The sequence below is a fragment of the Embiotoca jacksoni genome, unplaced genomic scaffold (assembly GCF_022577435.1).
Source record: "Embiotoca jacksoni isolate LCO1_2020_lvr unplaced genomic scaffold, fEmbJac1.0.p SCAF_19, whole genome shotgun sequence".
NCBI lineage: Eukaryota > Metazoa > Chordata > Actinopteri > Embiotocidae > Embiotoca > Embiotoca jacksoni.
In genome coordinates this window covers 2,829,198-2,851,416 of record NW_027185329.1, presented here as the reverse complement: position 1 = coordinate 2,851,416, position 22,219 = coordinate 2,829,198, and the positions used below count along the sequence as shown (strand labels likewise).

Genomic DNA, 22,219 nt, shown 5'->3' with positions numbered 1-22,219 from the left:
GTTTATGGCAATTTAAACGTGTAGTCGGCCACTGATTGGTCAAAAGCTGTGTATTTGTACAGTTTGGGTGTTTTCTCTTTACCCATTGGACGTGACGTAGCGACCTTTCGCTTGTGATTGGCTGCTTAAACAACACGACCGGATTTCAAACACGGCTCGTTCGTTGTTGAAGGAAGCATGTTTTAACGTTTGCCAGTGAGCTTGTCAGCATCGTTTTGTGGGCATTTACAGCAAACTAAAGCTTAGAACTTGACATGTAGAAAGCTGTTAAGTTCCCCCTTTTTTTTTTTGTTTGTTTGAAAATGTCCGAAACGATGACTTCAACGCAGAAAGGATTTCTGGACTTCAGTCCAGTGAGGAGAAACGACGCCAACAAGGAAAACGATGTTCCGGTTCTGAGTCTGATCCAGTTTTCAAAGGCTCCTTTCGTGACATTTGGATCGGTAAAATTAGGCACCTCCAAGTCGGCGGTTCTGCGAGTTGAAAACCCCACAGAGGACGCAGATGCGGAGGTTACTGTTGACAAGATCCCCTCAGCAAAAGGTTTCTCTGTGGACCAAAACACGTTCACCGTCCAGGTATGTTCGAGTTTATTCTCCGGGCACCGGATTCATATTTATCGTAGACACGATGAACCACATCAACAGTCTTGGGTGATATAAGATGTTTTAAACTAAAACAACCTTGCAGCCCTATCCCACGTCCCACAGGACTCCCCCCCCCCCCCCCCTCCCCCACCTCCTCTACATGCTTAAACATATCAATTAATTACATCCTTGATGGTTTTTAGTTCTGCCCTTTGCATCCACTGGTCCCAATGGGTTCTTGTGCTTTGTTTTTGTTTTTTTTTTGCAGTCTGAGAGCTCATTCAGTCTGACGGTCACCTGGACTCCCACAGAGGAAGGTGGGGTCAGAGAGCTCATCCTCTTCAATGCCAACGGGGTCCTCAAGCACCAGGCCGTCCTGCTGGGGAGAGCAGAGGCACCCAAAAAGAAAAAGGTAAATATCCTCAGCTTAACTCGGATGCTGCAGCGACTGTTGCATTCAAATACTTGAACGATTTAAAAAAAAAAATATATATATATTATTAAGTCAGAACTGCAAAGGTTGACTAATTGACACATTATTGATTTTGTTTATTTATTATTATGTTTTGATGATCGATTAATGGTTGAATCCATTTCTTGGTAAGAAATATGATCTTGTTTGAAGTTCTCAAGTAAAACGCTATCTTGTTTTCCTTCTTTTAACGTTATAGCAGACAAAACAAGACTTTTAGTCACCTTTCATTTTCCCCTGTTACAAAGTGATGGGTATTTTTTGTCACCGTTTTCCGATTCAACAACGTCATTGGCAGCAGAAGTTAACATATACATCGAAATCTTCCATCACTGCAGGTGCAGGATCGCCTCGTCCCTACTGGACATCATAACCGAGTTACATGCGTATGTAGTGTGAACAACAACAGTTTGTGTGCCGGAAATCAAAATGAAATCAATGAAAAGAAACTGATGCCTTGTTTTTTTTTTGGCTTGTTTTTTTGCCCCTCAATCACAGTTTTTAGGGGCCTTCTGAGATTTCTTGGGATATTTTTTTCTCCTTTGCCTCGCCTTAATTTCTTATGATGATTCATTGATTATTATGACTCGAGCCCTAATTTGCATGATTTGTACTTGGCTGAACTTGGATCACGTTGGAGACAAATTCAGAGTTATGTTTGAGTTCTCATTCAAACATAATCGGGGAACTTCACAACTTTACTTTGGCCTTAGACATGGCATTTACCGCGTATACTTCTTTGTGTGTGTGTGTGTGTGTGTGTGTGTGTGTGTGTGTGTGTGTGTGTGTGCATTTCAGAAGAGCTTATGGGACACAATCAAAAAGAAGAAAAGAGAGGGTGAAAACATGGCCGTGCAGAGGAGAAAGAAAACGGAGATGCCCCTGAAGATGGCGGCCAATAAAACCTTCCAAGTGTCCCGAAAGCCGCAGTACAAACGGGACAAGCCCCGCAGCCCGCTGGCTTCCCTGAACGAGGGTAAAGCCGTCCGAGAGCGTTCCCTGACGACGCAGAGCTCGTCCGACGATCGCAGCCGGAAATCAGAGGAGCGGCGCGTCTTCAACGCCAACCGGAGGCCGCCGTCTCTGGAGCAGGAGATTATCCAACACGGGAACTCTCCTCTCGTTCTGCTCGTCCCGTCGGCGAAGCCGATGGACTCCAGCAGATCGTCTCCGAGCCTAAGCGTCTTGGCAGGAAAACCTGAAAGTATAGATCTTACCAAATTTCTTAACAGGACGCTGTCCCCTATCGGGACACCGGAGAGGTTTAAGAAGCTGATGCCTTCTATTCAGACAGAAAGCCCGTTACCTCGTCCTCCGGCCGCTGACACGGCGTCAACTACAACCCCGCCTCTGTCTCTGAAAGACGCCCTGGCCCTCATCGACTCTGACCTGAGCCGGGTTCACACCAGTCCCGGAGACACGAGCTCCACCTGTGACTTTTCAGATTCGCTGGAGTCCAACGAGCCCAACGAGCCCAACGAGCCCAGACTTACTTTCTTCGTCAAGACGAAGGCAGCCGTGAGCGAGGTTGCCGTTTCGGAGGCCGGTAAGGCAACGGAGGGAGCGAGAAAGGCCTCGTTCACCTCCGCCACGGTGACCAAGAGCAAAGCGCCGGTAGAGGCGGACACTTCCAGCGGAAGGAAGATCAAGAAGTCAAGGCGAAGGCTGTTGGAGAAAACTCTGGAGCTGTCCGACGGCAGCGGCAGCCAGTCCGAGTCTGGACCCGGCACGCCAATCCTTCCCGTGATCGACCCGGACACGGGAACCAAACGGCGTGAGGACAAGCGTCCGATCCCGGACTTCACTTCCTCCAGCCCGACTCCAAGGCTCGCCTTCTCGCCTCCGTCGGTGGCTCCCTCTCGCTTCTCCTTCTCGGCCGCCCCTCCGCCTCCGCCCGGCGCCGCTCCCCTCGCTTTCACCATCGCCTCCTTAACGCGGCCTCTACACCGCCACCTCTTATCAAACTCCTCCAACGCATGCGAGCGGCCCCCGGCGCCTCCCTCACCGGGGGAAGACTCCTTCCCCGTTCACGTGGCGGGGAAGAGCAAGAAGAGGAAGAGCGAGGAGTATTTGAAAAGCGACGGGAAGAAGGAGGACGCGGAGAAAACCGAGCGGGTCAAAAGGAGCAGGGTGGTGGCGGGAAGAACGGAGCCGCCGAGGTCCGTCCAGGAGAGACAGAGCGCGTCACAGCGGCAGAAATCCACAGGTGAGCAAAATTGTCGTGGCAACGCGCCATATTGCACCGCCATGTTGTTGTTTTTTTTACAGTAGCCCAGAAGGGACAAAAAAAAAAAAAAAACTGGATCTAGAGACGGACTTTTGCATTCTTTGCAACTTAGATTCTCCTACATGCTCTTATAGACCCGACCCACCGCTTCAGTAGTGATCTAAACCCAAAATTGTGGATTCGTTAAAATTTTGGATTTGCTTTTTTATTTTTATTTTCTTCTTCCAGGCTCAGTTCGCTCGATGACGACATCGTCTCTAAAGACTACGAAGTCTGTCGTTCCTGCTCAGGCGAAGAAAACAAACTCCAAACCCATCTCACGAGGTACGAATGCAGGGATGTGAAGGTCATGTCGGTGAGCGAGGGTTAAAGTGCCCTCGCAGGAAATTCACATTCACAGCCTAAGTAAAGCCAGAAAGCAAAGCTCAGACTAAAAGATGTGACGTCATTAAGATGTGTAAGCTGCTGCTAAATAGCGTTTTCTGTTGTTCACAGGTGCTGCATCTCTGAAGGCGTCCGGCGCCTCGTCCGTGAGGATGGCAAAAGTCGCCGCCGTGGCGCAGTCGAAGCTGACCTTCATCAAGCCTACGCAGATGGGTATTTGTTGCCGGCACGCTCTGAAACCAGCTTTTGTGGGATTTTTTTTTTTTTTTACCCGTTAAACCTTATTTCGTTTTCCGCTTTTTTCTTTCAGCTTTACCGAGACACCCGATGCCGTTCGCCGCCAAGAACATGTTCTACGACGAGAGGTGGATCGAGAAGCAGGAGAGAGGATTCACGTGGTGGATCAACTACGTCCTCACCCCGGACGACTTTAAGGTCAACACTGAGGTCGCTAAAGGTAACAGACACACACACACACACACACACACACACACACACACACACACACACACACACACACACACACACACACACACACACACACACAGTGAGCAGGATTTCACCGCGGAAACATCTTGAACAGCACACGTTGCTGTGGATTATTTCCTTGAACCGGACCTCCTTCGTGTGTTTCTCGCGTAGTGAGTGCCGCGTCGCTGGTCATGGGCGGCGGCGACGACAAGTTCAGCGTGCCCAAAGCTCCCACCAAAGAGGAGATGTCCTTCAGCACCTACACGGCCCGGCGGAAGCTGAACCGCCTCCGTCGCTCCGCCTGCCAGCTGTTCACCTCCGAGGCCATGGTCAAAGCCATTCAGAGGCTGGAACTGGAGGTGGAGGCCCGGCGGCTGCTGATCCGCAAAGATCGCCACCTCTGGAAGGACATAGGTAGGACATAGTCCTGCGTTTTTAAACGCTCCGAAGCTTCCTGTCAAACTGCCAGCTGAGCTTCAAAGTAATGTTGTTCTTTCATTTTTTCCATTTCAGGTGAACGCAAAAAAGTCCTCAACTGGCTCCTGTCCTACAATCCTCTGTGGTTACGGATCGGGCTCGAGGTATTTTCATACATCAGTGACGTCTTTTGATTTTTACAGGGCTCCCACACGTCAGGGGATTTTTAAAAGTCTTTTCCAGACAGGGAACATCTGCGGATTTGATCATTTTTTTGACACCATGTCACAGAATATAAGAACATTTTGTTTGTCATTTATCAAAATATAATATTGCATTATTCTAATTTAATATATCCATGTAGTCTTGTTTTTATTGGTGTTATTTTAGGTGTTTCTAGTTTTTTTTCTAGTTTTTTTTTTAACGCCCTCTCTGTTTGTCAACAAGCACTTCAGTAAAAATGTCTTGTAGCTGCAAACATGCAAGAAAATGTAGATTTCGAGAGCTTTGGCTACAAAATGATGACTGAAAACTGGGCGATTAGAAATAGACGACAGAAAGGCAAAGACTTCTTTATAGATCACTGAATTTCAGCTGTTTAGTTGGTGAAAGTCAGGAAATTTGACGTGGATCGGGAACCCTGTTTTTAACATTCGTCTTTGCGAACACTGTCGTCGGTTTCTTCACCGTCTCACCGTCGCTCATCCTCAGACGATCTTCGGGGAGCTGATCTCGCTGGAGAGCAACAGTGACGCCTTGGGCCTGGCCATGTTCGTCCTCCAGCGGCTGCTCTGGAACCCGGACATCGCCGCCGAGTTCAGACACACCAGAGTGCCGCACCTCTACAAAGACGGTAATTTAAGGAATATTCTGGAGTCCACATTAAATTAAAGGGTTGTTACTCGTGTAATCAGCTCAGGTTTTTTTGTATTTTAAAAAAAATAATTTTATTGGTTTTTTTTGTATTACACACTCGAGCGGACACACGAGCCTCCTTCACCCTATCATCAGCACACAGAAACACTTTATAATTGAAAATGAACAACTTTAATTAAACGACTCAGCAGGTATCTCCAAAATAAGGGCGTCCAGTTTATTAGTCGGTGGATCGGTGTGCATGATGTTAATCAAATTATGTTGCATAATCTAAAACTACCTGAAATTTAAAGCTGCAACTTACATTTATTTTCTTCAGTGAGTGATCTCATGATTATTTGCTCATTTACTGACATTCATTTAGTCAATAAAATGTCCAATACGATTTCCAATACAATTTATACATCTATAAAACATTAAATCATTACTTTTAAAAGGAACCAGAGTGTTTTGAGCTTTTTCCCTAAAATAATACTACGTTTATATTTTACATTGATAGACTTATTAATTATTAGAATAATCATTGCAGCCCTGCTGGATTTCAACATTTTCTCAAGCTCTGTTAATTTAATGTTCCAAAGTCTCAAGTTTAATTTTAAACTATTCCACTAATATACTGCAAAGCTTTAAAGTCACTCCAAAACCAACTTTGTTATAGATTTTATTATTATTATTTGACAGATGAACCATGTAGGTTTTGATACTGTTTAATTAAGACCTGTTATGATCAAAAAGGAATATAATTCCCTATGGTATAAAAAAAACCAAAACGTGTTTTCTGTTCATTTTCTGAATATTCTCTGTGCACATTTCCCACCTATGTTACTTTGGACTCGTGTGAACGCCTGTGTACCTTTTCTCGGTCAGGCCACGAGGAGGCGCTGTCTCGCTTCACTCTGAAGAAGCTGCTCCTGCTGGTGTGTTTCCTGGACAAAGCCAAAGAGTCCCGGCTGATTGAACACGACCCCTGTCTGTTCTGCGTGGACGCCGAGTTCAAGGTAGGTTGAGGCCTCGCTTCGCCAACAACAAACAAAAATAAATCAAAGTCCCATTAAAGCACAGAGGTAAAGTCGTACATTTGGTAAATGCAAACATAAAAACTTGATTACTGATCTCTAATATCACTGTAGTCTTTGTGTCTTTTCTCAAAATGTATCAGGAGATCTGATGGTGTTTACTCGAAAATCTTAAGCAAAAATGTGTTGTTGTTTTTTTATTTTTTTTTATTTTATTCTATAATAATTAAGATGTAAAAGTCCAGAAAGTCAGACAAATGGAGAAATTGGTTTCAAACAAATACATTTTTTGTATTGGGTTTTAATATGAAAGGTGTCACAAATAGTTGAGTTGCAAATGGGGGAAAAAAAGAGCTAGAACGAGAAGTACAATAACGAGTCCATCTGAAACTGACCTCGGCCACGCCGCCTGCTGCCTGTCTCTCTTCCAGGCGACCAAAGACCTGCTGCTGGCCTTCTCCAGGGACTTCCTGAGCGGGGAGGGCATCCTCCCCCGGCACCTCGGCTACCTGGGCTTACCCGTCTCCCACGTTCAGACGCCGCTGGACGAGTTCAACTTCGCCGTGAAGAATCTGGCAGTCGACTTGAAGTGCGGCATTCGTTTAGTGTGAGTGGGACGGCGTGAATCTGAAATGGAAAAAAAAAATATTCCTATGCATCATCTTTATGACCCCCCCCCGCCCTCCCATGTGATGTTGCTTCCAGGCGTGTGATGGAGCTCCTCGTTCAGGACTGGAGTCTGTCGGCGAAGCTCCGCCTGCCGGCCATCAGCCGCCTGCAGAAGGTCCACAACGTCGACGTCGCTCTGCAAGTGCTCAAAGACAAAGGAGTCGACCTCAAGAACGAACACGGTAACGAATTATGAATCTGAGGGAACGTATGCCCTCTGATTTGTTTTTATTTTTTTACAGATAAAGTGTTTTATTGTTTTTTTTTATTGAGCTGTATTTGTACTTTTTTCAAACATTCTCATTAGCTGCTATTCTAACTTGAGCGCGAACGCCTTCAGTCTTCTCACATATTCGTATAAACTGTTTTCACAATCGCATAAAAAAAAAAAAACTAAAACTAATTTATAACATTTTATTTATAATATGAAAACGGAGATAATCCTGAGAGGATTTTTGCTTAACAAAAAAAAAATCACTTGAACACGATTAACTGATTTTAAACCGTCATTAAAATGGTATTTAAGCACTGTGTCTTTATTTTCAGGCGCCACCATTGATTCAAGAGATATTGTGGATGGACACAGAGAGAAGACGCTGAGCCTGCTGTGGAAAATCATCTTCGCATTTCATGTGCGTATCCCGTTTAGTTTCCAGTTAAAGTTCTACTCCAACAACAACAAGTTGAACTGACGTGCTGCGACTGAACGATGTGTCCAGGTGGAGGTGATCCTGGACGAGGACCAGCTCAGGGAGGAGATCGGCTTCCTGAAGAGAACCCTGAGGACCAAACGGAGGCTGGCGTCTCTGAGGGCCGACCGGGGCCTCCAGCCGAGTCCGGCGAAGGCCCGGGTGCCGTACGAACACGGCAGCGGCAAGATCGCCCTGCTGATGGACTGGGCCCGCGCCGTGTGCGACTTCTACAACCTGAAGGTGAGGCTGACGTTTTACTACCGCAAGAAAAACACCGCTGTGTTTGGAGTTGAAGCGACTCTGCAGCGTTTTTCATTTGATTCTGTCTTTGATGTATTATTGAACCGTTGGAAGTCTTTGGATCTGTAGCTTTTCTGCAAGGTCTAAACAGTCCGTCCTCTTTCTCTCAGTTTCACCTGGAAACACTTAAAAACAAAAACAACGTGAGTGTTCTGCGTGGATACGGTAAATTGAGTCGTGCGTGTGTGCAGGTGGAGAACTTCACCGTGACGTTCTCGGATGGCCGCGTCCTCTGCCACCTCATCCACCACTACCACCCCGGTCTGCTGCCGGCGGCGTCCGTCAGTCGCAGCACCACTCAGACCGTGGAGTGCTCGCCGAGGGGCCGCCTGGAGCTCAGCTGCTCAGCCAGCGACTCGGACAGCTCCTTCGACTCCCCGCCGACGGGCCCGAACGGTACGGCTGCGCTTTAAAAAAACAACAAAAAAACAACAAAAAAACAAAACGTGTTCATTTAGACGCCTGTACGTCACACGGACATTAGTGGTGCTTCAGAGTGTAAAACAGCCGGTTTAAAAGACCTCTGATGTGCTCAGAGAACTCTACAAATGATAAAATGCAGCATCTGTTATATAAATTAATTAGATTTGTTTTATTTCTGTACTGCAAATCTACCCGTTCAGGATGGTGACGGTTTATTGGGGGAAATGTTTTTTCCAGTTTATTAAAGAGTATTTATTTTGCACCTTAATTAACTTAATTTCCTGCCGGTCTCTAAGGATGAAATGATTTCTCTCAGTTATAGTAACTTCATTTCAGGAAAAAAGGGTGGACGGTGGTTCCAAAGTTAAATGTTGAGACATTCCTGACTTGCGATGACAGTTTCGACGTTACTTTGCGAACAGGCCCACATTCGCCGTCACCGGAGTTTAAAGAGCTCCTGGAGAACGAGAAGAACAACTTCAGGCTGGTCAACTCTGCTGTGGCCTTCCTGGGCGGCGTGCCAGCCATGATCAACCCGGCCGACATGTCCAACACCATCCCCAACGAGAAGGTGAGAACTATACTCTTTTTATAATGGTGGGGAAAACCCTGATATTGTTTTATCAGTTGACCGTTTTATCGAGGAAAATCTCAGGAAATAGTAAAACAGCCGAAAACCTGAAAATATTCAGTTTACACCCACATGACAAACAAAAAAACATCTATTATTAACTTGAGAAGTTGGAGACAGAGTGTTAGTATTTTAGTTAAAAAAAAAAAAAAAAGACTTAACTGATTAAACTGAATATCAGAACTTATCAATCTAAGAGTTATTCAAATCTTCTTAAATTTAAATGTCAATATCCACGAAAAAAAACAACCTCTAAGGTGTCTTAAGAATCTGTGTCAAAACCTGCGTGAAATACTGCAGCGCCGCCCTCATTTGTACTTGTTTATTTCCAGGTTGTGATGTCGTACCTGTCCTTCCTGTGCGCTCGTCTGCTGGACCTGAGGAACGAAACCAGAGCGGCTCGGGTCATCCAGGGCGCCTGGAGGAAATACCGACTGAAGAAAGATCTGCAGCTCTACAAGGTCGGTGCTGGATTTTTATTCATCTGATCACATTTAAAACATCTCAAACGACAATTTGACAACAGTGTTACAGCGTCAATACGATTGCTTGTAGAAATGATTTGCATCAGGCTGCTGCTTTCAGTTAAAAAGGTTTAAACCCACCACTGAACACGACCTGCTCAGCAGCAAACGGCGGACAGACAAAACTGGAGATGAACCGGTGGACGTAGTGGAGAAAAGAATCGTGCTATTTAACTCGGGAGATGGTGCAGACCAAAAATGGAGCTAAAAGGAGGGAAAAGTTTACTTATATTTGTCAGGTGCATCAAAATAAATCTCCCCACGTTTAAAAAAAAGAAAGAAAAAAAAAAAGATTCCAGATTTAAATGGCAAAGAATCAGTCTCTCTTCCGTCCTTAAGTTTGCACCTTCTCTGTTTTTTTTAAATCGACTGCATTGTTACTGAAGCTAGTGATTTCAGGCCAGTAAAGACAAATATGCGTGAATAATAGTACGTTTTATAATGTCTCTCGTTTGGATACAGGAAAGAAACACGGCCGCCGGGAAGATCCAGGTAGTGGTGAGGAGTTTTCTGCAGAAGCGCAGAGCGAACAGGCAGAATCAGGCTGCCGTTGTCATCCAGTCGTTCTGGAGGGGTTACGTAGCCCGCAACCGGCTGAGGCTGGAAAAACAGGCTCAACTTCGAAAGATGCAGCACGAAGCAGCAACTGTCATCCAGGTAGGCGCTCATTACACACGAGAAGAGGGAAAGGGCTGTAAACAAAGTGTAAATAACAAAGTTGTACATGATAATCCATTTAGACTTCACTCAACTGAATATAAAAAAAATACTGTCAAGTGTTGATCTGATTTAGTTTTTCTTACTTCAGTGATTCCAGTTGTAAGAGAGGACACATTATTATTCATTGTCATGATTTATTATTTTTATTTTTTTTACTGTTTGTCTGTTTTGTTACAGCAGGAACGTTTTCTGCATAATGAATCTGCCGTGTGCAATTGTTCATTGAATAGACGGTCCTTATCTTGTCTATGCAGGCTCAGTGGAGGATGTTTTCGGCCACGAGGGCTTACCAGCGCCTCCGATATTACACCATTGTCGCCCAAGCACAATGGCGGATGAGGAGGGCGACCTGCGCTTACGGAAAAATCCACTGGGCGGCGACCGTCATTCAGAGGCACTCCCGAGCACGGGCTCTGTCAAGGAGAGACCGGGAACGTTACCTGTGTCTTAGGACCGCCGCGGTGAAAATACAGAGAGGGTACAGAAGATGGAAAGCTCAGAAAACACAAAGGGAGAACCGTGCTGCCGCAGTGATACAGGCCGCGTTCAAGAAATGGTACGAGGAAAAAGTGGGCGAAAGATGCGGCGCGGCTGTAAGAATTCAGTCGTGGTACAGAATGCGGACGTGCCTCCGTCGATACGATCGGATGAGGAGGAGCGCCGTGCTGGTTCAGGCCCGGTACAGAGGCCACGCTCAGAGGCGCCACTTTCACGCGTTGAAGCTGCAGCACCGCGCCGCTGTCGTCGTCCAGAGTGCCTTCAGAGGGCGCGTTGTCAGAAAACAGGCGGAGGAGATGAGATTAGCAGCGGTCGCAATCCAGCGGCGGTTCAGGGCCTCCGTGACGAGAGACGCGGAGAGGAGAACGTTTGTGAGGCTGAGATGCGCCGCCGTGACCGTACAGGCGGCTTACCGGGGCAAAGTGGCCCGAGAGGCGCTGAAAAAGCAGCACGCGGCGGCGATGCTGATCCAGGCGGCTTTTAGGGCGCGCGCGGCCCGGAGGCACTACCAGATCTTGAGGAAAGCTGCAGTTGTAATACAGCAAAGGTATAGAGCAACAGTTTTAGCCCGTAGTTTAAAGAATGAATATGAGGCTCTTCGGAGCGCCGCGACCATCGTACAAGCGAACTGGAGAGGCAGAGCCGACAGGAAGAGGATAGGAGGGTGGCATCAGTGTGCGACGCTTATACAGGCTGGCTATCGTCGGCACAGAGCGCAAGCGGAGTACAGAGCCAAGAAGGCAGCGGCCGTAGTCATACAACGTCATTACAGAGCCTTTGTGAGTGGAAAGGCGGCGAGGGCAGCGTACGTGCAGGAGAAAGCAGCCTGCGTCGCCCTCCAAGCTGCATTCAGGGGCATGAGAGTCAGGACGGCGCTGAGGGAAAAGCACCAGGCGGCGACTGTCATTCAGTCATCAGTGAGGATGTTTTTACACAGGAAACGATATGTTCTCCTTCAAAGTGCAGCGATTATCATCCAAAGCCGATACAGAGCTCTTCTGCTCTGCAGGGCGCAGCGAAATGAATTCAGAGAGCTGAAGATGGCCGCCGTAAAGATCCAAGCGGTCTTCCGGGGATTTAGAGGGAGGGCAGACCTGAGGAGGAGGCACAACGCCGCCACAGCGATCCAAGCTCGGTTCAGGATGCACAGGACGCGCATGGCTTACCTCGCCACTAAGTGTGCCGCCCTTATTGTTCAGGAACACTACAGGGCCAAAAAACTCAGGGATCAACAGATGCAGAATTACAGAGCAATGAAATCCGCAGCTGTAATCGTCCAGGCAGCGTACCGCGGCCACAAAGTCAGGACGGAGGTTGCAGAGATGCACCGAGCTGCTGCAATCATTCAGCGGAAGTTTCTGACCGTCCGAGACAGAAAGCAGTTCCTCGCTGTCAAGGCAGCAGCTTTGGCCTGTCAGCGGAGGTACAGAGCTGTGACCCTGGCGAGGAAAGACCGCCTGGACTACCTGTCGAAGCGCAGGGCAGTCGCTCGTCTGCAGGCGGCGTACAGAGGTTACGAAGTTAGAAAGCAGCTGCGTGTGAAGCGTACGGCCGCTGTGACGATTCAGTCTCACTTCAGAAAGCACCAGCAGAGAACCAACTACAAGAGGCTCCGCTGGGCGGCCAGTGTACTGCAAGCACGTTACAGAGCCAACAGAGAAATGAGAGCGGAGGCGCTCTCCCTCAGCGCCCAGAGACACGCCGCTGTTGTCTTACAAGCTGCCTACCGTGGAATGAAATCCAGACGGATCATAAAACAAAGGCATCAGGCTGCCAGCGTTATCCAGAGAGCTTACAGAGCCCACTGCCAACGCAGGCAGTATCTGAAGATGAAGTTGTCCGTCCTTACCATTCAGAGGAGATATCGCGCCTCTGCAGCTGCAAAGAAACAAATGCAACAATATCAAAAGATCCGAAGAGCTGCCGTCATCCTTCAGGCCTTGTTCAGAGGACAGCAGGTCAGAAAGGAGGTTGCTCGCTGGCATCAGGCTGCGACTGTGATCCAGTCAGCTTTCAGGAAGCACAGAGAGGAAGTTAAATACCAGGCCATGCGCCTGTCTGCCATCATCATCCAGAGACACTATCGGGCTCGTGTTCTTCAGAGACAAGAAAGGGAAGAGTTTCTGAAACTAAAACGATCCACAATCCTCCTTCAGGCGGCGTTCAGAGGTCGTCACGTGAGGACCGACATGGTGAAGAAGCAGAGAGCAGCTACGGTCATTCAGGCAAACTTCAAGAGGTTCAAACAGCAGTCGGCCTTCAGGAGGCAACGCTGGGCATCATGTGTCTTACAGCAGAGGTTTAGAGCTCAGAGACGGAGAAACCTTGAGGTGAAACATGATGAAAAGGTTCGAAAAGCTGCCATCGTTCTCCAAGCTGCATATCGTGGAATGAAATCCAGACAAACCATCAAACGAAGGCATCAGGCTGCCGGTGTTATCCAGAGAGCTTACAGAGCCCACTGTGAACACCTGCAGTATCTGAAAATGAAGTTGTTCGTCCTTACCATTCAGAGGAGATATCGGGCCTCTGCAGCAGCAAAGAAACAAAGAACGCAATACCTGGAAATGCAAAGAGCTGCCGTCATCCTTCAGGTCTCGTTCAGAGGACAGCAGGTCAGAAAGGAGGTTGCTCGCTGGCATCAGGCTGCGACTGTGATCCAGTCTGCTTTCAGGAGGCACGGAGAGGAAGTTAAATACCAGGCCATGCGCCTGTCTGCCATCATCATCCAGAGACACTATCGGGCTCGTGTTCTTCAGAAGCGAGACAGAGAGAACTTCCTGACAATGAGGCGCTCCGTTGTCGTTCTTCAGGCAGCGTTCAGAGGTCGTCACGTGAGGACCGACATGGTGAAGAAGCAGAGAGCAGCTACGGTCATTCAGGCAAACTTCAAGAGGTTCAAACAGCAGTCGGCCTTCAGGAGGCAACGCTGGGCAGCATGTGTCTTACAGCAGAGGTTTAGAGCTCAGAGACGGAGAAACCTTGAGGTGAAACATGATGAAAAGGTTCGAAAAGCTGCCATCGTTCTACAAGCTGCATATCGTGGAATGAAATCCAGACAAACCATCAAACGAAGGCATCAGGCTGCCGGTGTTATCCAGAGAGCTTACAGAGCCCACTGTGAACACCTGCAGTATCTGAAAATGAAGTTGTCCGTCCTTACCATTCAGAGGAGATATCGGGCCTCTGCAGCAGCAAAGAAACAAATGCAACAATATCAAAAGATCCGAAGAGCTGCCGTCATCCTTCAGGCCTTGTTCAGAGGACAGCAGGTCAGAAAGGAGGTTGCTCGCTGGCATCAGGCTGCGACTGTGATCCAGTCTGCTTTCAGGAAGCACAGAGAGGAAGTTAAATACCAGGCCATGCGCCTGTCTGCCATCATCATCCAGAGACACTATCGGGCTCGTGTTCTTCAGAGACAAGAAAGGGAAGAGTTTCTGAAACTAAAACGATCCACAATCCTCCTTCAGGCAGCGTTCAGAGGTCGTCACGTGAGGACCGACATGGTGAAGAAGCAGAGAGCAGCTACGGTCATTCAGGCAAACTTCAAGAGGTTCAAACAGCAGTCGGCCTTCAGGAGGCAACGCTGGGCATCATGTGTCTTACAGCAGAGGTTTAGAGCTCAGAGACGGAGAAACCTTGAGGTGAAACATGATGAAAAGGTTCGAAAAGCTGCCATCGTTCTCCAAGCTGCATATCGTGGAATGAAATCCAGACAAACCATCAAACGAAGGCATCAGGCTGCCGGTGTTATCCAGAGAGCTTACAGAGCCCACTGTGAACACATGCAGTATCTGAAAATGAAGTTGTCCGTCCTTACCATTCAGAGGAGATATCGGGCCTCTGCAGCAGCAAAGAAACAAAGAACGCAATACCTGGAAATGCAAAGAGCTGCCGTCATCCTTCAGGTCTCGTTCAGAGGACAGCAGGTCAGAAAGGAGGTTGCTCGCTGGCATCAGGCTGCGACTGTGATCCAATCTGCTTTCAGGAGGCACGGAGAGGAAGTTAAATACCAGGCCATGCTCCTGTCTGCCATCATCATCCAGAGACACTATCGGGCTCGTGTTCTTCAGAGACAAGAAAGGGAAGAGTTTCTGAAACTGAAACGATCCACAATCCTCCTTCAGGCGGCGTTCAGAGGTCGTCACGTGAGGACCGACATGGTGAAGAAGCAGAGAGCAGCTACGGTCATTCAGGCAAACTTCAAGAGGTTCAAACAGCAGTCGGCCTTCAGGAGGCAACGCTGGGCATCATGTGTCTTACAGCAGAGGTTTAGAGCTCAGAGACGGAGAAACCTTGAGGTGAAACATGATGAAAAGGTTCGAAAAGCTGCCATCGTTCTCCAAGCTGCATATCGTGGAATGAAATCCAGACAAACCATCAAACGAAGGCATCAGGCTGCCGGTGTTATCCAGAGAGCTTACAGAGCCCACTGTGAACACCTGCAGTATCTGAAAATGAAGTTGTTCGTCCTTACCATTCAGAGGAGATATCGGGCCTCTGCAGCAGCAAAGAAACAAAGAACGCAATACCTGGAAATGCAAAGAGCTGCCGTCATCCTTCAGGTCTCGTTCAGAGGACAGCAGGTCAGAAAGGAGGTTGCTCGCTGGCATCAGGCTGCGACTGTGATCCAATCTGCTTTCAGGAGGCACGGAGAGGAAGTTAAATACCAGGCCATGCTCCTGTCTGCCATCATCATCCAGAGACACTATCGGGCTCGTGTTCTTCAGAGACAAGAAAGGGAAGAGTTTCTGAAACTGAAACGATCCACAATCCTCCTTCAGGCAGCGTTCAGAGGCTGGTGTGTCAGGAGGGACATCGGCCGGCAAAACCAAGCCGCCGTCGTGATCCAGTCGCGCTGGAGATGCTCAGTGCAGCGGCGTGTCTTCCTGAGGAAGAGAGAGGCAGCTGTGAAGCTGCAGCGGAGCGTCCGGGCAGCGCAGCTCGGCAGGTTGGAGAGGAACGAGTTCACCCGAACGAGGCAAGCTGCCATCACTCTTCAGAAACACTGCCGAGCCTGGATTGCAAGACGACAGGTAAGGGGCCAAAGGCCACAGACTGACTTCCCGACAGTCCTCGGTTTGCGAGCAATTAACGTTGTAGAAACTTCTCAAAACGGGAAATCCATCGCAGCAAACGTGCGTGGTGGTTACAAAATTAAAATAAATATACTAAAAAAGGGAAAATTTAAAGGGAACCAAAGGCTGTCTGGAAGGAAACTCACCACGTCAAAATGATAACTTTCAATGAACAGGCTAAAAAGAGCGAAAGGTTAAGAGGTTATCGTGTGTTTCAGGTGCTGGACGCCGCCCGGGCAGAGAGGAGGCTCCGCTTTACGGCGGCGGTTTTCCATCATCTCAGCGCCACAAAGATCCAACGAGCTCTGAGAGCTCACTGGGCTTTGGAGTCGGCGAAAAAACAGATCCTTCCAGTCATCACCATACAGGTACGAGCAGCAAAAGAGCACACGGAGCCTATTGTGGTGGAAAAAAACACAACATTTCTTAAAAGTGGTTCCCTTGTGTTTTCTTAGCGATGGCTGAGAGCGAGGCAGCAGAGGAGACGGTATCTGGAGGACAGGAGGAAGGTGGTGACCGCCCAGAGAGCCGCCAGGCGCTGGCTGGCCCGCCGCCACAAGGCCGCGTCCGTCATCCAGCGGGCCGTCCGGAAATTCCTCCTTCTGAGGCGCCAGAAGAGGGTTCAACGGGGTATTGTCAAGGCTCAGGTACGACTTAACGTCTTTCCGTGTTTCTGTATTGATCGTTGTCAGGCTTTGTTTGCTGTAATCCTTCCTCTTTAGAGATCTCCTAATTAAAGTGCTTCAAAATCCACAGTCCCCCTTCAGGGCAGAAGTATAGTCAAAGTTCATCTGGAGTTCAACCACCCGAGTTAAAACAAATCAATTGAATATTCGAAGTTTGGCTCAGCCGAAGTTTTTTTTTTTTTCTTTTTTTTTTTTTTTTTCCAAGAATGAAAAATGCCTTTTAAAGTAGATGTTTGCCTTCATTCAGTATGTGTTAATCTCTAAAGCTAAAGAAAGCAAATAGTACACGCTACAATCTCAACTCATCCCTCCGCTGCTCGATGACATGAAAGCTCCGCCCCTAAACTGTCAGGATTGGTTCCTTAGGTTTATGATGTATGAAACCTTGACAGTCTCACAGTGTTTGAGACTGTCAAACTGTCACTGCAGTTACAAAGTGGAAATGCTCCGCTATGTTACTGACTGCGTGGGCACATTAACAATAATAAAACTTGATTTTCATTGTGAGGGTCTGAATGTTCTCATGGACAACTGAAGACAAACTTGTCTCAATGCCTCAATAACACAGTTACAGAATTGGCAAATAGTCTCCATAAAGTTGCTCTAGACAGCTCTTATGACATAACTCAGATGTTGTGATGATAATAAATAATACCACTGAGGCCAGAGTACAGTATCGACCCCATCAACACCTACAGTGGGTCTTTACTGTCATTCTACATTGTTGTGGTTTCAGTTGACATTTTAGCTGTAAAAAAATCACAAGGATTGAAATATTGCCTCACTCGTTCTGATATTAGTAGTAAATAAAGTATAGTTGGTCAACAAAATGTTGCTCCAAACTTCAAACTAGGACACGTGAACATTAAGGGCTGTAGGAGTCTTCGCCAGGTTCTTTCAGCGTGAAATTACTTTCATTTTGCTGCTAACGTTGATGCCGTAATTTATCTCCACAATTTGTTTACTGGCAGTTAATTGAATACCTACACCATCCCAGTCCTCAAATATGTTCCTCCCTCCAGCATGAAATTACGAACATGCTCTGATCCGATGCCTGAATGATCAGCAACTAATTGGAAGGTTTTTTTTGTGTGTGTTTTGTCCTTTCTCTCTCCCCCCCCCATCTTCTCCCTCCAGGCTCTGTGGAGAGGACACCGCTCCCGCCGACTGAACGACGACACCGAGCTCGTGAAGTTGAGGCACCGCTTGCGTAAAGTCTCCGCCAACGTGCGAGAGGAGGACAAACTGCGCAACAAGACGTCGTCTGCGCTGGACTACCTCCTTCGATACAAACACTTCTCCTACATTCTCGAGGCCTTGAAGAACCTGGGTGAGACTTCTCCTGCTATTTACACGCATACGAGGAAAAAAAAAATACAAATAAACTCTGGAGCTTCCAACTGGAGCCTCTTGAAGGACCGCAAGTAAAGACGGTTGCATACTCCCGTACAGAAACCGCCACCAGGCTGTCCCCAGAGAGCTGCGAGCGGCTGGTCAAGAGCGGAGCCACCGACGTCATCTTCACACTGATCCGCTGCTGCAACAGGAGCGTCCCATGCATGGACGTCATCACCTTCTCCATCCAGATCCTCCTCAACCTCTCCAAGGTAACGCAGATGCTTTGACATTAAATCTGCTCTTTTCAACCTTTAATGTAGAAAGGTTTTGCGAGTCTTGATGTCGGGTTACGTTGCTGTAACTGTTGCTGAGCACACGGGACAAATTTATATCATTTAGCTTATTTATGCATTTAAAAAATTTTTTTTATTTTTTTTTCTTCGTGGAAGCCCTTTAATTTAAAGGTTAATTCCGTCAAATTCTCCAACAAACCTCTCGTACAGAAACAATAGGAGTCGAAGGAACATGTATTTAACAAAATGAGACATCTTTTGTTCGCTGCCGCTTCATTTTAAAGTGCCATCAATTAGGAATTTATGATGTTTTCTTCGTGTTTGTCAATTTTCAGTGAGTTTGTAATTCACAACCTGAACCGCCAGGACCCGATCGGTTCGGATGCGATTATTTAATCATTCCAGTGGGTTTGAGAGGGTCAGGCTCAGACAGCCAGAGGAAGCGTTGGTTAAACAAGCATCAGATAACAGCTTCTGCTTTTAATCAACTAAAAAGTGCTTTAATGACGCAAGTTCTGCTTTCTGTACAGTTCAGCTGCGCTCAGCAGAATCGCACAGGATATATTTTGTGGTTCTGGTTCTTCTAACGGCATTAATCCGTTTGCTGATGTTGACTCTACCAGCACAAACCGGGGCTGCAGTTAACCAGTGTTCTGCTATTTACACGTGATGCAGCAGCTCATGAGGCAATTTATCACAGGGATTTAAATGTGATTGTGTGGAGTACGAGAATTCAGCTGAACCAAAGCAGAAGGATACAAAGTAATAGCAGAAGAAAAAAACCGATGTTTACTCATCTTGTGTGTATTGTTTCAAACCTCCACTGTGTCAGCTTCTTGTTGTAGTATCATGATTACACCTCTACAGTCAGACGTTACAAGATCTCGTACAAAAATCAACTTTTGGTTTTATGTTTTTTTTTTTTTTTTTTTTGCTATTTCGTGGCCAGGTGTGGTGAGTTCCTGCCAATCTCTCATATTTACACTGAGTTTTTGGTGAATATTAAACGGAAATGACACATGTTAAATAATGAGCTTAAGAGGAGTAGTGAGGTGGATTATTTTTTAGATATTTTAAGTCAGACAAGCTGTCTGTCCCGCTTAAAATTTTAACGCTGAACTAAGCGAACCCTGTTTTAATATTTAACATACAGATATAAAAGTGGCGTTGAGCCTCTCATCTAAGTCTCGGCAAGAAAGCAGATAATAATGTTCCCAAAATGCCCAACTATTCCTTTAACTACAGCTCAATCTTTGTAATTGGAGTAAAAATGCACCCTTACTTTTAACAGTTAGTCCTTGTAAGTTTTTGTTGGTCCTTTACAGTCCAAAGACTGGACATGGCGCCGAATAACAAGTGACTATCAGGTAATTTGTGACCTGAAGGGAGGAGTTCAGAAGTTTAATCCAGAGAGTTTATCTGAGGATGCATTGAGAGCATTTCCTCAGCTGCCCTGATCTCTCACCTCCCTGCAGACTTTCTGTTCCTTTAAATCAGCAAATTGACATTAAGGCTCAGTTTCTGTTCCGTACAGACCGAGGACATGCGTCTTTGTTCGTCCTCTGTGGTTTTACAGTGACTTCCTGTTTGCGTGCATTTGAATTGGGACATTTTGTAAAGTCAGCATTTTTCTTCGTGGGAGAGAAAAAAAAAAGAGGAATAAAGAGGAAGAAAGTGATTCTTCGATGATAAAATGACTGCAAATCTAAAAAGTGAAAGTTTTACTGCAACTGTCACACAAAAAGAACCAGTACAATGAATTATTGTACAAGTGCTAATTAAGGTACTTTTGTACATTATTTTTTATTTTTAGACATTTTGGGATTACATTTTATGTTTAACTGACCAATACAATATACTATATATACTTTTTACTAACAAAAGTATTGAAGTTCAGACAGTTGCTCCACCATCAGATGTCGTCCTATTTGAGTGTTTTGTTGCTGTTTGAACAGAGACGGAGTGCCGGCACATCATTTAATAGCATCGTGCCAGCAGGTTGCATTGTTTGAAACGGAGCATGATGAAATAAAAACATTAAAGACTGTAAGAGTCTGTTTCCTGGAAGGTAACTGACCAAAACTAGAATTCCTCTTTTTTTCTTTTCCGTTTGTTTTCATTGATTTCTCGCTCTGCTCTGTGGACTTCGATTGCTCGTTTTGGAAATGATCAGCTAGACTGTTGCAGAAACATGCAGGCAGAGTAGACTCGGTCATTCTGTTTTATTTACTTATTATTTTGAACATCCTTCCCGGTTGGTTTTAATCTCCTCGCAGTAAAGTATGCTGATAGTGCAGATTAACAAATGTTACTGTCATGTTGCAGTTTTAAACTCTTGCCAGCAGGGACATGTCTGTGGCTTTTGTTCAGGTACTATTGGTCACCAACAATCAGGGTTTTTTTATTTTTGGGGGGGGGGGGGGGGAAGGGGGGGGGAAGGGGAATTAAGTAAGCTGATGTGGAATTCATGTGTATATGTCCTCGAGTCACATTTATAAACGAGAGTTGAATAAACTGCTGCACAAACAAGAAACGGAATCAAAACGAGTTTAAAAAGACAATGGAGCGATTAAAAGCAAAAAAAAAAAAGTTCAACAATTACCAATATAAACATTGGACCACCTTATTTATAATGTACAGTCATAGTAAATCAATACTGAAATTAATTAATAATGAAAATAAAAGAAGGTAAAACATTTACAATGTTCACAATTTTTATTTGATTAAATTAGTTAATTAGCAATAAATACAAAGCGCAGACAAACCTGATGGGACTGTTGATTTCGCAGGTGTTTGGTGACGCCTTCAGTTTTCATGCATCACCAACAGCAGGTCAAAATGTCAGTGAACACGTATATGACACAGAGGTCATCGCAATTCATCCTGAGCGTGTCATTGAAGGTGTATCTGATGATATGATAATCTAACTCTGTTTAAAAAAAAATATATATATATATATATATATTTCACATTTTTCGTGCAGGAGAAGTCAGAGAATCTCTGGGATTCATGGCGGTGCAGTCAGTAGTTGATGTTTCAGCGTTAACATGGCTCAAATTTGCAAAAAGCCACTCACCCACTCCCTTTGGATGTCTTCCCTCAGTACCACAAGACCATCGAGGCGGTGTATTCGGTGGAGAACTCCGTGGAGACGCTGCTGGACCTGCTGCAGAGATACCGGGAGAAAGCAGGGGACAAAGTGGCGGAGAAGGGCGGCAGCATCTTCACCAAGGCCTGCTTCCTCCTCGCTCTGCTGCTGCAGGACAAGCGCCGCGCTGAGGTCCGTAGCCACGACGACGCACAGACTGCAGAAATATCAAATACTTTGCAGAAGAGGAAATGTAATGTGCTAAACTTATTGTGTTTTTTTTTAGGAGGTCATGAAGCTGCCCAAGATCTTGGACAGGATACGCAGCATTTACCGCCTCACTGCTCGCAAGCACAAGATGGACGCGGAGAGAACCATCGTCAAACAGAAGATGAGCGCGTCGATCAACGGGAGCTTCTTCGTTGCGGCGACGCCTCGTAAATCTCGCCCTGCACCGAAGTGCGTATATAAAAAATTTTTACACAGAGCTGCATGTGTCCGTGTGAGTTAAACTGTATACTTTTTGTTTGCAGTGCTAATTGATCTTTTCTTTATTTCTTTTTTTTTTTCAGATTCGCACCGGACTGGGTTCTCCGAAAGGACAAGCTTAAAGACATTGTGGACCCTCTCAGGGCCATTCACATGGTGGCGGACACACTGTCTGTTGCGTTGTAAAAAAAAGAGAAGCTTTTACATTTTGGTTCATCATCTCTTTTTTTTTTTTTAATCGACTTCAAAAAATATTGTTTTATGTTTTTTCTATTTTTGCCACTTCGTTTTCATGTAAATATTAAAGTGGATCTGTCTCTTTCAAATGCGTTGACGTGGT

General features: G+C 46.3%; 1 protein-coding gene across 1 annotated transcript; it reads left to right on the top strand.

Moving 5' to 3' along the window:
* The first annotated feature begins 237 nt into the window (after positions 1 to 237).
* aspm (assembly factor for spindle microtubules) lies at positions 238 to 22,199 on the top strand. Its single transcript, XM_069153010.1, has 26 exons — positions 238 to 578; positions 856 to 999; positions 1,858 to 3,265; positions 3,515 to 3,610; positions 3,782 to 3,883; positions 3,981 to 4,127; positions 4,313 to 4,555; positions 4,655 to 4,722; positions 5,270 to 5,411; positions 6,302 to 6,432; positions 6,882 to 7,057; positions 7,156 to 7,301; positions 7,666 to 7,751; positions 7,839 to 8,051; positions 8,303 to 8,507; positions 8,957 to 9,105; positions 9,498 to 9,626; positions 10,152 to 10,346; positions 10,664 to 15,943; positions 16,204 to 16,353; positions 16,441 to 16,632; positions 17,809 to 18,001; positions 18,124 to 18,278; positions 21,406 to 21,582; positions 21,677 to 21,849; positions 21,963 to 22,199. The coding sequence occupies exons 1-26, from the start codon at positions 303 to 305 to the stop codon at positions 22,063 to 22,065; spliced, it is 10,479 nt and encodes a 3,492-aa protein (XP_069009111.1). The 5' UTR covers positions 238 to 302; the 3' UTR covers positions 22,066 to 22,199.
* The last annotated feature ends 20 nt before the right edge of the window (positions 22,200 to 22,219 follow it).

Excerpts from the sequence above, each read along its gene's own strand:
- aspm (XM_069153010.1), top strand. The coding sequence starts at position 303 with ATGTCCGAAACGATGACTTCAACGCAGAAAGGATTTCTGGACTTCAGT. Across the intron at positions 1,000-1,857 it reads AGGCACCCAAAAAGAAAAAG|AAGAGCTTATGGGACACAAT; the intron begins GTAAATATCCTC and ends TGTGCATTTCAG. Across the intron at positions 16,354-16,440 it reads TTCCAGTCATCACCATACAG|CGATGGCTGAGAGCGAGGCA; the intron begins GTACGAGCAGCA and ends GTGTTTTCTTAG.